Here is a 13,833-nt window from a genome sequence, read left to right as displayed (position 1 = left end):
AGAATTCGACCAGCGGCAAACACACCGTGACACTGATAGTACACAGAAACATATCCAAAAACTTAAAGAAATGCTTGAAGAAGATGCCAGCTAACAACATGGCAAAACACACAGAGACAGAGTGGGACCGAGATGGTGACCCAAGGTGAAGAGGACTGTGGGTGAATACCTTGCACTGGAGCGGGCGGTTGGACTGCAGAAACAGATGGCCTCTCTGCCTTCTGGTAAACTTCAGGAACTTTAATGATAGTTCAGTTATTAGATTACTGCTGTCTGCTCATCACTCTCATCTATTTTAAGCTCAAGTTTTTATTGTGAAAAAGAGTTAAAGAATGCAATAAGATAAGATAAGATGCAAAAGAAGAATAAATAATAACAAAAATTGTAGTTAATCAGGGTGAAAAACACAAAATTTAGCATTTTTGCAGGAGCAGGCCAAGAGTATTAAAACCAGCAGAACAAGACAGAACAGATAATATAAACTAGAAACAATTCATGAGACAAAGTCATGAAACAAACTGGGACATACAGTGCAAGGGCGCCAACGGCATTTACATGACTACATGTAAAGCATGTGGGCTAGTAGCCTAGCAGCTCGCTCGTTGCAGCCCTGAGGAGCTGGTCTAACAGCCAGAAGCTGCCTGTAGCGCTGTACCTTGGGGGGTTTCCTCGCTAGTTTCAACCTGTGTCCTCTCAACACTCTCTGCGATGGCTTTCCGCTCTTCTGGTGAGGGAGAACAAATAAACAGAGATAATAACCCACAGTCACATGTTGAACTCAACATATGAGCAGAAGGGGTGAGACGGACGGGGTGAGAAAAGGCAGCTGACAGAACAGTAGATGGGATTTAGACGACAGATAAAGGACATGGACAGCCGTGGAGTCGCTCTCCATGCTTTGATCGGATAAACAACATGTCAAACAAAACACTTTGCTACCTGAGACGGAAGCCAACTAAAGAGAAACTGTTTCCTCTTCAACCATCAATGGGTGAACAGTAGGCAGTTAGATGGTTTGAAGGTGATGAGCTGTATGTGTTTACACAATGACAGGATGATGGATGAAGGAGATGGTTTAGGGATGGATGGTTTAAGAAGAGGAAGATGGTGAGGACGATGATGTTGGATTAGGATTAAATTTACTGTTAAACTGGTAACATCTCAAGAAGGAAGTCTGAATCACATTTCCCCACGACAGCCACAGATTAGAATTATCGATAAGCTCATTATAAGTGATAAATTATTAGTAAAGAGGGTCTGGATACCTTCCACTTCTGTTTTCTCCTCGTAGTGATACAATTCAGATGAATCTTTTGGCATAGAAGTGAGATATTTGTTTATTTAACGGAAACACCTTCGGATGGAGATAATTTCTGAATGAACTGAATGAACATTTTCCAGTCTTACCTCCAGAAGCGACCATAGATGGTGCTTTGGGTACTTCAATTGACGTGTCTGGGACATCTAAGGGTTTAGTCATAGGTACAATTTTAGTACCAGAATCTTCAAAAGATACAGTATATCTATTCATATTTGATGTTTTCTTACAGTAAAAATTCACATATGTTTTTGCTCACACCAAATGTAATTAAAGCATTTCGTAAAGTGAAAATGTTTTGTTCAGCTTTACTGCCAGGATTTGTCATCTGCTGTTAAGATACTCACCGTGGGGAACCTGTCCTAAACCAACCTCTGTGGAAGGACAGGGTAAAGTGTTATGACCCCAGTATACCAAGTACTACACCAATATTAAGCAGCTGGGTAATATACAGACCTTTATCTGACAGGAAAAGTTTGGCTGTACTTTTAGCCTCTCCCGTGGGTTTCAAACTCGCTATCACAGAGTAAGTGCCTGGGGAAGCAGTGATGAACATGGCTGAGTGTGATTTTGCTGTTGGTGTGAAGGAGGGGTGTTCAGCTGTAGTGTAGACTTGGTAATAGTTCCCTACGTTAGTGTGCATCCTCTATAGGAGCTCCTGAGCTGTCAACCATCACCTCACAGAATGCTGCCTCACTGCTCTTCTTTTTAAAACCCGTCCAAAAGTCCTATATCAAAATCCAACTTGAAATTATCATGTCCACATCCTGCCCTTGAAGTTGGAGGGTTTAATCTGCTCATCACTAACTTGGTCTGAATGAGCCAGCGTCAGTAGCTTCCTGGTTGGGGGTTGACCGCTCCAGAGATCCTACAGCACTTGGAACCTTTTGGTTTAAACTGATTAAGCAAAGTCAAATACTGAATCTATCTAAAGTTTTAACGGTTGTTCCTCAACAAACCTCATCTTCTGCAGTTACGTTGAGGATGGCCATAAAGTCTCATCTGCCAGCAGATTAAGGTTGTATTTTGGGCTTTCTTTAATTTCCCATGTGTCTTACCATGTTACCATGGCGTTATCGAAGGAAAACTTGCATCCAAAGGTCGCAGAGTCCAATTCATTGACTTCAATGCTTGGAATTTGTTTGGTGAACTGAGTCAGTAGTTAGTAAGTCAACTGTAGGTCAGTACAGATTAAGCCTTCTGAAAGGTAGAGCTCCAAAAGATTTCTGAATAGTTGCTTGACCACATTAATGTATTTTTTACGATATTGTCACAGTTTGATCTGATTTTGAGACCGCAGCCAAAAAGAAAGCAACATGTAGACAACAGAAAACATAGATGTACAAAACAAACGATAACTGAAGAGGTCAGTAGTGAGCCCTGGGCTGTGGTCATTTGGTCTTCACCACATAGGGAAGGAGACGGACGTCAAAGCTCAAACAACAACCACCACAGAGTTCCATCAGACAGCGCAGGGCAGGTGTATCCTTACCTGTCACCATGAGCTTGGCGTTGGATATGTGTGGACCGCACACCACACGATAGTTTCCCTGGTCTCCATCTTGACAGTCCTTGACCTTCAGATAGTGGTGATCGCCCACCACACTAATGTTATACTTGTTGCTGTTATCCAGCTTCTGCGTGCCCTTGTACCAGGTCAGGGCGATTTCAGGGTAGTTAATCTTGATCTCACAGTCAAATGTGGCCACCTGGTTCTCAGCAGTCGTCTGGTCTGTGATGTCTTTTACCACAGAGACGGGCTGTGAATCAAGGTCATTTTTTGGATGAATACATGTGGATTGATTCAAATTGGGCCTGTTTCAGTGAGTCAGGCCAACCAACCTAATTCACTACGTTCAAATTGTTTCAATGCTCACTTCAGTCTGGGAAGACTCTATTCGCACATCAGTCAACTGGATTACCTTTAAATAAGCTGCTTGATCTTAACCGTTGCAGACAATAAAACCCATTACCAGAACTGTCCAACGCCACATCAACACACGCTAGGAAACTACAATAAGGGGAAATTGGACGTAGGACAACACTTGATTCTCAGTGGAAATCGTGTTGAAATGGGTCGATTCCAAACATGAACTCTAGACTATCTCCAGACTGATGTGAACAAGTGAAGGGCCGAGTCGCCACTGACATCATATACAAAATATTAGAAATATAGAAAATTTTGACCACTGGAATTTGAAGGGAAGCCTCTATTTGTCGGTGAAGCTCCAGCTGAAGAGCTCCGGCTGGTTTGTGAGCAGAGTGCTAGTTGTACTGGATAGAACAGGTACCTCAGAGCCCACGCGCCCTTCCAGCTGCTGGATGAGTTTGGCCATGTCTTCCTCATCAACTCTGCCTCCACGTTCCACTTCCTGTAGCACCACAAACACAAAATCAAAGTGAGGATTTGCTTCTTAATGAACAGAGGTCTGAGAAACATGTAATCACAGGATTAAAACTTGCAGTGCTTCACTTTGCGGTTGTACTGAAAGGGATCTAGGTGTGCAGATCTTGTTTTTTTTGGAGGGATCATAACATTGAAGTGTCCAGCCGTAACCTGTAGAAAGTCCTTTCACTACAATACACCCAAAGGCAATGCCTTAAAATAAGTTGAAAGACTGTCTCACCGCTTTTCCAGTCTCTCCTTCCTTCTCCCTCTTCAGGAACTCGATGGCCTGAAGGATGGCTCGGTAATCATAGATTTGATGCTCTTGAAGAATTCTCTCATAGTCCTTGGGGTCGTGGCCTCTCAGCAACTCAACAATATCAACCTCTTCCTCCTTCTTGGGGCTTTTCTGCTTTGATGGGGTCCTGAAAGGGAACAGTCTCTCTGTGAGCAGGTTTCTCTGCAGGAGGTATAAACATCTTCACTGAAATTAAGTCTTATTAGTTTGGTGTAAAAGCCCCACCCTCACAGCTAAACAGCGGACGAACACAAATCTAGAGGTCCATGACCTCTTCCAATGGAACTGTAGGCTTTGAGACAATCCTAAGACTCAACTAGTACCGGAGTCTACTGTTCCACAACTCAACAAATGACAGATGCAGAATATCTTTAAATGTGTATATATTGTATTGCTGTTTAAAAACACCTACTTCTTCAGCTTAGCCCTAAAGTCCCCGAGTCCTTCAACCTCCTCTTTTTTGGAGACCTCCATATCAGCGCTGCATTCAATCTCTCCATGCTTGTTGGAGGCCACACATCTGTACTGTCCAGAGTCGGACTTGGTGACTTCACTGATCTCCAGCTTGGCCTCCTGTCCTTTGTGTACCATGGAGATGCGACCACCAGCTGTGATCTGCCTCCATTTGCCCTTCATCCACTTCACACTGGGAATGGGATCGCCGCCAACCTTGGCGATGAAGGTGGCTGTGCCCTCTGGCAAAGAAATGACAATGAAAACAGAAATAACATTTGTACTTTAACATTTGTACATGACTTCGTCATGTAGAATAATGTAGTCATGTTGGAAAATATGAAATTGTGTCTTTTGCAGCCTGACGGTAATATACACCATATAAACTTTGATCTATTTTTTAAATCAAAGTTTACTTGCGTGTAGGGTGACAGTACAGGTCACAACACATCATGTTCTTCTGTTAAAACTCACTTTCTACAACAGAAACGCTCTTTGGTTCCTCGGTGAAGAACAGGTTGTCCAGCCGTTTGACTGGAGCAGCAGCTGCAGGAGCTGCTGTAGCTGCTGGGTCTTTGACGCCTTTATCTGAGGAGAAATTCAAAGAAGTGAATCTTGCAGTAGTGCTTTAACTTCAATAGCTGAACGCTTTGGAACTACAAGTAGTAAACAAATTTAAAAAGTTCCATAGTTTTGTCCGTGCATAAGTCTTAAATATGTGAATTCGGCAGTAGTAGGAAATGTACAGAGATGGGTGAACTGTGTGGTAGTAGCAGTAGTAGTATTTAACTGTCACAGTACTATTTCTTAAGGCATACCAGACAGAGAATATGTCACACATTGATGGAAGCTCTAGTTATAAACAGGAAGCACTTTTCAGCATTTAGATAAACTCAAAGGCTAAAATAAAACATACAACATAATAACCAGGTTTAAAATATGAGTTTTACTAGATTTTGAAGCTCTTTTGTTAGTTCTACCTTGTCGATGCCTTGCAGCAACAATAGCACGCTACTGTACTCAGCTAAGCAACCCTCTATAATCAGTGATTACCATAAGTAAGACCTAGAAGGCGGGGAAGGGGTTAATGAAGAAGCAGACCTGTTCTGTTACATGGAGGTAAAGAAAGCTCATTCACAAGCATTATGGAGCCTTGTCGCTCACTATGTTATAGTTTAGCCGCATTGTCTCTGTAGGAAAATCATTTTGCATAAAAAGAATGAAAAAAGAGCTCAACAAGTTCACCAAGAATGTAATAAATGGTCCCCCTAAAGGTCAAAGAATTACCCAACTGAAGATTTATTTTCCATGTAATTACTTTACCTTTCACAGTAACTTTAGCCTTGCAGAACTCACTGCCAGCCGCATTGCTGGCCTTGCAGAGGTAATCTCCTGCATCGGCCTTGGAGGTCTGGCTAACCTCCAGGCAGGCTGTACCCTCCACAAATGTGATCCTGCAGTTTGCGCTGGATTTCAGCTCCTTCCTGTTCTTCATCCACTGGATTTTCAGTGGTGGAGAGCCACAAATGTGACAATTCAGGCTCAGCTTGTCCCCCTCACCTACCGTCACCGGTTTGAGAGGGACGTCAAAGACAGGAGGTTTGGCGCTCTCTGAAGAAGTGGTGGGACAGAGGCAGTATAGTTTAGGATCTACCAGATCTACCATGGAGATCTACTGCTACAGTGTCAAGGAACCCCTTTGTGCAGAAATTCATAAAAACTTTTTCAATGATAGGCTTCCTTTTCAAGAGACATTTTTCATGCTATCATACATAGAACACAAAGCTTATTTCGAAATGCAAATAAATAAGAGAAGAATTCACAGCATAAATAAGTGATGAATATCAAAAGCTCCACATCATCGTTTGCTTTACTACATACACACCTGTGATGGTAAGGGACACCTGGCATGAAGCTTTGCCAGCCTCATTCGCTGCTTCACAAGAGTACAGTCCAGTGTCAGAGACGGTAGAATCTGTGACGCACAGCACAGCTAAGTTGTTCGTGAAGCTCATGTCATACTTTTGGGAGCTGTGGATTTCACTTTTGTCCTTGAACCAGGTGACGGTGAGTGGCTGGGAGCCAGACACACGACCCTCCATCTTCACCAGTGTACCCACTGAATCCTCCATGGACTCAGAAGGTCTCTTGGTGAAGTTTGGAGGGACTTTGCGCTCTGTTAGTGAAGGAAAAAGTAAATAACAGGAGACCAAGTCATAACAGAGGTTAGGAGGTTTTATGCAAGCTATTTACCAGCCACTAGGCCCTTATTTTCATTGTTGCACAGAGAAAGGCACAACATCAATAAATCTGGAAATTAAACCAAAAATCAAATACCAAATAAAATATGTTTGTACTGTTTCAAATGAAACTCCCTTTTGAACCAAAACATTTCTCAAAAGGCAAACAAAACCAATTCAGCAACCTTCTTCCACCTCTACACCAGTATGAAGCCATTACACCAATAGACCAAAGAACATGACATAACTGCACTGTTGGTTTGTGTAACTTAGTATGGATTGAGATGGGATGACATAAATGCATGTCAGTATGAGGGGCTTCCCCTTCAATGGAAATATTTTCCATTTTCCTTACAAAGTGCATGGATTCTGAGAGGAGCAATGTGGACATCAGTCATAAAAGAATGGGGCTGATTTTTGCATGCAGAGAAGGAGGTAGAACATGCTGGAAGGAGGCGCTCCACTAGGAATCCAGTTTTTTCGGGCGTTGAAGAAGGCTGGTGGAACCAGGTAGAACTGCTATAGAACCATGGAGGTTTCCATCACTAGAGAACAGCTGTGTGAGCTAACACATGCATAAAATGACTAACGGGTGATCTGCAAGTAATGCCTTGTGTTAGTTAGTGTAACTTAGTTTAAAAGAAACCTGGCAAACAACATTTATTTTGGCATTTGAAAGTCCACAACAGTATCTTCAAGAAGCTTCATCTTCTTGATGGGAAGAATGATTAAAGACTGTGACATGGTTCCTCATATTAACCGTTGAATAGCAAATGTCAGTCCTCTGGGAATTGTAAACGGGGCATTCCATCATCGTTTTGTGACAGCTTCAGCCCTCTCACTTGTAAGATTTGTCCAAGTAGGAGTTGGTATTTTGGAGTTGGACATTGCATGCTGCCCAAAAACATGTATGATCCTTTGATGGCAGACAACATTGGTTTCAAGATATTTCACTAAAATCAGTTGCTGAAAGATCAATTTTGTAATGGTTGTCAGTCTGTCTGTTTTGTTAGGCCTTTAGGGCTTGTAAGAAGGCTGGTGAGATCATATGTTGAAGGGTTATGGAGCTGAGGGCGAAGTGTGTAAATTACTTGCAAAGCATGAATGCATTGATTTTCAAACATGGGGTTGTTAGTCTTACGTGAGCATGGCCGTTTCTTTTTTGTTTTTTTGCATTTGTAGTTGAGTGCATCTTCTGATTAAGCCTTGCTTGTCACTGTTGTGGACTAACACGTCTCCGGTATCTGTGGTCGTAACATTTGGTGATGGCCTTTAATTCACCAACCTCTCTAGGTCACATAAAGTCTAACTGAACAACCACTGGAGTCAGAAATAAGTGAGCAGATTGTGAGGTAAGTACTGCTTGGGTTAGCCGTTTGACCTCTCTTATGCTTTGTTAGCAAATGACAGCAGTCATGCAGCAAGCTACACTACAAACTACACATGCACTACTACTATGCAGTTTGAGGCTGTTGTTAATAAAGGTAGTAGATGAATGTGTGGCAGGTGGCAGGTTAAACTTTACCGAGGCTGACATTAGCGTGGCAGATGTCAGTTCCGACTCCATTAGAAATTTCACAAGAGTATTTTCCTGCTGCTTCGGGCCGGTCAGTGTTGAGCACTTCCAGAACACAGGCTGAATCTGTGGTTCTGACATTGTACTGGTAAGAGGCCCAGATCAGCTTGTCGTCCTTCTTCCAGGTGACGTGCACTTGCTGGCTTCCAGTGTACCTGCACACTAGTTTCAGAGACTGACCTACTGTAAAAGTGAGGTCCTCCAGTTTCTTGACAAAACGCACAGGTTCTGAGAGGAGTAATGTTAGTGTTAGATTTAGCTAAAGTTTGAATGGTGTAAAATGTTACATGAAGTGAGGAGAAACCTCACAAGGACAACAAGAAGATTCTTTGGGCAAGATGTAACCATAGCTATTTCTTTATCAGACTGATAAACATGCAGAACATTTGATTCAGATATACTGTAAGTTGTAGATTGAGCTTTTCACCTTTCACCGTCACATTACAGCTGCTGGAGGCTGAGGCCACGCGGTTCTCTGCCTTGCAGGTAAATTCATTGTGATCAAACTTGGTGGTTTTGCTCAGTTTCAAAGTGGCAATGCCATTTGAGAAGTCCATTGAACAAGTGTTGGATTTGCGCAGTTTTCCATCAGCCTTAAACCAAGCTACTGAGATGTCAGGTGTTCCAGCGATACGGCATCTCAGAGTCAGTGCATCACCCACAGTGACTTCCACCGGCTCCATCTGTTCAACAAAGTATGGTCGCTCTATAATGAAAGATTAGTTAGGTTAATACAACTAGATGAATGATGATGGATTACTGCAACTAGGGTTACAAAAAAGAATTACAAAGAGGCATTTGACGAGTTTTACCTAGAATAGATACATGTGCTTCGCATTTGTCATTTCCAACACCGTTGTCAACTTGACAAGAATAAGTGCCAGCTGCTTCCATCTTGTCACAGTTCAGGACCTCCAGGATGCAAGAGGTGTCTGTTGTGATGATGTTGTACTGATAGGAAGCCCAGATTAGTTTACCATCCTTCATCCAGGTGACCTGTACACTCAGGGTTCCCGTAAACGTGACTTCGAGCTTCAGAGGCTTTCCCTTTTCTGAGGAAATATCCCTCAGCTTCTTCACGAAGCGGACTGGTTCTGGGAGAGGTAATTCTAGTAGTTAGATCACTTTGTAATTGAAAGCAGACAGGTGCTCAAAAACTTTTCTACTGTAAAGTGAATGCTGACAAACCTTTTACAAAGAGGTCAAATGGGCAGCTCTCCTTCCCTGCATCATTAATGACCTGGCACGTGTACTCTCCAGCATGGGACTTATCCACTCGGTTAAGCACAAGAGTAGCTATATCTTCCTTCTGGGAAATGTCACAGCCTCTTCCATGCAGCATCTCTTTAGCCCCCCTAAACCATTTCACCTTCAGAGGGGCACTGCCCTTGACTATGGCAGAGAAAGTAACATTTTTCCCAGGAAGACTTTCCTTCATTTCAGGCATTGCCACAAACGATGGAGGTTCTGAGATGAAAAAAGAAGTGTAGTTGTTACTTTTCAGGCAAGAGTCATCTTCCATGATGGTAAAAATGTATTTGACTCTTGATGATGTCCTCTAAACTTCATCCACTGACCTGTGACAGTCATAGAAGCACTTGTCTCGCTAGTCCCTGCAGCATTAGCTGCTCTGCAGCTATATTTCCCGGAGTCAGACAGCTTGATGGTTGTGACCCGCATTTGGCAGGTGTTGTCAGAGCAGCAAATGTCAAGGTTTGGCCCACTTTTGATCTCCTGGCCATTGTGGAACCAGGAGGTCGTGAAAGGAGCAGTGCCAGCAACCTTGCAATCCATCTCACCAGGTTTACCCGCAATAAGATGAGTGTCTCTCAGCTTTCTTATGAATGATGGCGGTATCATCTTATCTGTTGTAAAAGACAATCATTTATAAGCTTTCACTGGACTGTTTACAAATTATCAGCATCTAACGGTGAACAGGCAAAAAAGGAGCTGCAGGGAGCACCGACCTGAGACTGAAAGTTTCATATTGCAGGATGCTGTACCAAGGTCATTTTTGACCTCCAGCTTGTACTCTCCTGCATCCGCTTTATCAGCAGACTGAATCTTCAGAATGGACACTTTCTTTGAAAAAGACATCTGATATTTTGCACCGACAGACAGCTCCTTGTTATCCTTGAACCACTTTGTTTTCAGCTCTGGGGAGCCAGATACTTTGACTTCAAGAGCTGCACTCTCTCCTGACTTTACATTTAAAGACTCGGGGCTATCCACTATCGTTGCCGATTCTAGAAATGATCACATGAAAGATTAACACAACTAAATTCTATAGATGAAAGAACTATAACTGTAGTAAAGTAATGTGGAGTACAAACCTAGAACAGTCACTAGGGAGATACACTCAGTGAGGCCAGAGTCATTCCTCAGCCGGCAGGTGTACCGACCAGCCGTGCTGGAGTCAGCCTTTGGAACTGTGAGGGAGGCAACATTGTTCTCAAAGGTGATTTTCCTGTTGTCACCATCCCTGAGGATATGGTCCTTGCCCTGAACCCAGGACACAGTAATGGGTTCAGAGCCTTTCACTGTGGCAGTCAACATCAGCTCCTGACCAGCTCTGACAGACAGCTCGGTCACTTTCTGGACAAAGGATGGTGGTTCTGGAGAATGATGGATGAGTGTTGATGAGAGAAAGTGATGCTGAAAGGGACTAGTATTGCTTTAATAATTGCTGAGATATGCTATACTAACCTTTTAAGCTTACTGTAGTGCGGCAGCTTTCACTTCCTACATTGTTTGACACCATACATTCATAAAGACCAACATCTGCTGTGTCCAGTTTCACAATGTGGAGCGTGGTGGAGCTTCCCTCAATGACTATCTTATACTTCCTGCCCTCCTTCAGGGGCCTTTTGTCTTTGTACCAGTTAATCTGGAAAGGAGGAGTGCCGTACATCTCACAGCACAAGCTGCCATCTTTTCCTTTAATGCCTTCCAGCGGGGTTGCCTTTTTAATGAAAGATGGGGACTCTAAAAAACAGAATCAAGTTGTTAACAAAACATATTCTTTGTCAGGAAGGTTTTACTGTGGCAAGCAAGGTGGGCATTTCCAGGAAACAATTTTCATGCTGAGTTCAGTCCGTGCTGGAGGAGTCCACACTGTAACCAAATGGCTTTCAAAACATTCACCCATTGAAAAGACAGAGTGACAAGAAGGAGTTGTTTGCTGAGGTTCATGCTAAAACAGAAGATCATGTAATGATGAGGTCCCAAAAAAACAGGCCAGGGAGGTGGTCAGATCATTCCATCGATGTTTGGGATAAACATGGCAACAAGAGGAATCATTCAAATTCATACTATCCAAAACAAAGATGACCACAAGGTATTGATTATAGTCCTATTTCTGTCTTCCATGCCGGATTCATTCTTTACAAGAATCCAAAAAAATTTACTGAACAGACACGCAGAACAGACACATGGTAACGAAAATCCAACATGGAAAAATGATGTGCCCATTCAGTGTCTGACCTTGAATTGTGAGAATCGTGCTACAGATGACACTGCCAGCATCATTAGATGCCTCACAGGTGTAGACTCCGTTATCCTCAAAGCTGGCGGCTCGCAGCTGAAGGTACGCCGTTGAATCAACAAGCATTATTTCATAGTTGAGTCCGTCTGTTAGCAATTGGTCGTTTTTGTACCAGCACATTTTCAAGGAAGGTGCACTGGTAGTCTGGCATTCAAAACGGTGTCCCTCACGTTGTTTCACAAAGGTAGTCGGGGGGAGTTTCACCAAAAACTGTGGAGGCTCTGTAAGGTCACAAAAGAATTAATTACTATCGCAGACAGAATACCTATGGAGGCTTTGGGCAGACGATGGGAAGTGGGATGGAAATGAGTCAGCTGAAAATGTAATGGATGAACCTGTAAAAAAAGAAAATAATAACAGTCGGGTGGAGGTCAGGATGAGGCATAGAATGGACAAAAAAAGATGGAGTTAATTAGGTGGCGGTGATGGACAAAAAAAAAAATAATCCAACCTTTCACCAGCACTTCAACATCACATGTCACTGCGCCTGCTTCGTTGGTAACGTGACAAGAGTAAATCCCACTTTGCGTAGGTCCAACTGAGTAAAGATTTACGGCAGAAGAGTACTCCTCTAGTGTGACGGTACATGATGGACTGCTGATGAGTTCGCAGTCGTCTTTGAACCATTTCACAGTAAAAGGAGGCGTTCCCTCAAAAACACTCCTCAAGTGGGCTGCAGACTTTGGAGCAACAGCCTGAGACTCAGGTTTGCTCCTGAAGAACGGTGGCACTAAAACCCACACACCCAAACAACAAGATGTTTAGGACACTGCCCATCTTCACTTAAACTGAGACTGAAATGTTACAAATTTCTCTAAAACGCTAACCTTTAGCAGTGAGAACACCACTGCACACACAGCTGCCTGCTTCATTCATTATCTTGCATGAATATTCTCCTGTGTCATTGCTCTCACTCAGCTGCAGCTGCAGTGATACTGTGTTGTCAGCTTGTGAAAGCTTATATTTGGAGCTAGCAGTGATTCTTTGGCCCCCTTTGCTCCATTCCACTGATATTGGTAGAGAGCCAGCAACTTTACATACCATTTTAACAACGGTACCCCAGATTTCTTGAGTGTTCATTAACTTCTTAGTGAATGTTGGAGGAATAACTGCTTCTGTTTCATAGAATGTCATTAAGAGATTGTTAGAAATGTGGAAATAATCTTAAAATGGCACATTTTGAAGTGACTACTCACAAACATCCTACTGACCTACAATAAGCAACTTTGCTTTACACTGGCAAGTACCAACAGAATTTGTAGCCTCAAACAGGTATTCCCCGGCGTCTTCCAATTGAGAGGAGTAAATCTTAATCTTACTCAGGTTGTTTTCATAGTGGTGTTGATGCCGTCTGTCTGACTGCAGCTCTCTGCCATCTTTGCTCCATTTGACTCTTATCTCAGGACTTCCAGCCACCCTGCTCTCCAGACTGACTGGATCTCCAAGAGTCACTCGGACTACCTCTAATGTTTCTAGGATATAAGGTGGTTCTATAATGTCAAGAAAAAGAGGTGAGTTCCGGTTATTATCATTTAAGCTGTTAGGGTGAGGAAGCATTGTGCACAAAGCAAAGATATACCTTGCACTGTTAAGGTAGCAAAGCACTTGTCTTGACCGGCCTCATTTACCACCTGGCAGGTGTATTTTCCACTGTGAGATGCCTCGCAGGCAGTGATCCTGAGAGTGGCCAAGTTGTTCTCGAAGCTCCGCTCTATTGCTGGATCCTCCGAGATCCAGTTCTCATCTTTTTGCCATTGTACGGAAAGAGGTGAAGAGCCCTTCACGGTGCAATGAAAGACTGCGGCATCTTTCAAAACAGCAGAGACATTTTTTGTCTTCTCGACGAATATTGGTGGGGCTAACGAGAAGAAGAATGTAACATCAGATAAAGTACATTGTTGTATGTTATGCCATGTTGTGTGTACTTGTACGATGTATGCATCAGCATGTAATAAAGCATCAGCATTCTTTATAAACCGACCTTGTAAGCACAATGCTGCAGCACTAGTGCAGCTTCC

At 43.0% G+C, this 13,833-nt stretch overlaps 1 protein-coding gene across 1 annotated transcript in view; it reads right to left on the bottom strand.

The window, feature by feature from the left end:
• The window catches only part of LOC307244003 (titin-like), a gene marked incomplete at its 5' end in the record, with an annotated part of 164,899 nt that overhangs the window by 114,000 nt on the left and 37,066 nt on the right, over window positions 1-13,833 (bottom strand). Inside the window, 18 exons of the mRNA XM_080018975.1 lie at window positions 1,775-1,852; window positions 2,811-3,078; window positions 3,610-3,690; window positions 3,946-4,129; window positions 4,415-4,697; window positions 4,930-5,043; window positions 5,779-6,066; window positions 6,341-6,631; window positions 8,699-8,977; window positions 9,084-9,365; window positions 9,460-9,738; window positions 9,849-10,136; window positions 10,239-10,517; window positions 10,605-10,886; window positions 10,978-11,256; window positions 11,755-12,036; window positions 12,267-12,545; window positions 13,395-13,559. Coding sequence (XP_079875101.1) covers window positions 1,775-1,852; window positions 2,811-3,078; window positions 3,610-3,690; window positions 3,946-4,129; window positions 4,415-4,697; window positions 4,930-5,043; window positions 5,779-6,066; window positions 6,341-6,631; window positions 8,699-8,977; window positions 9,084-9,365; window positions 9,460-9,738; window positions 9,849-10,136; window positions 10,239-10,517; window positions 10,605-10,886; window positions 10,978-11,256; window positions 11,755-12,036; window positions 12,267-12,545; window positions 13,395-13,559 — 4,281 coding nt within the window. The remainder of the gene's footprint in view (window positions 1-1,774; window positions 1,853-2,810; window positions 3,079-3,609; window positions 3,691-3,945; window positions 4,130-4,414; window positions 4,698-4,929; window positions 5,044-5,778; window positions 6,067-6,340; window positions 6,632-8,698; window positions 8,978-9,083; window positions 9,366-9,459; window positions 9,739-9,848; window positions 10,137-10,238; window positions 10,518-10,604; window positions 10,887-10,977; window positions 11,257-11,754; window positions 12,037-12,266; window positions 12,546-13,394; window positions 13,560-13,833) is intronic.

Source organism: Zeus faber (assembly GCF_960531495.2).
Source record: "Zeus faber genome assembly, chromosome: 18".
Taxonomy (NCBI): domain Eukaryota; kingdom Metazoa; phylum Chordata; class Actinopteri; order Zeiformes; family Zeidae; genus Zeus; species Zeus faber.
The sequence above is the reverse complement of the archived record's forward strand: the minus strand, read 5'-3'. Positions and strand labels throughout refer to the sequence as shown.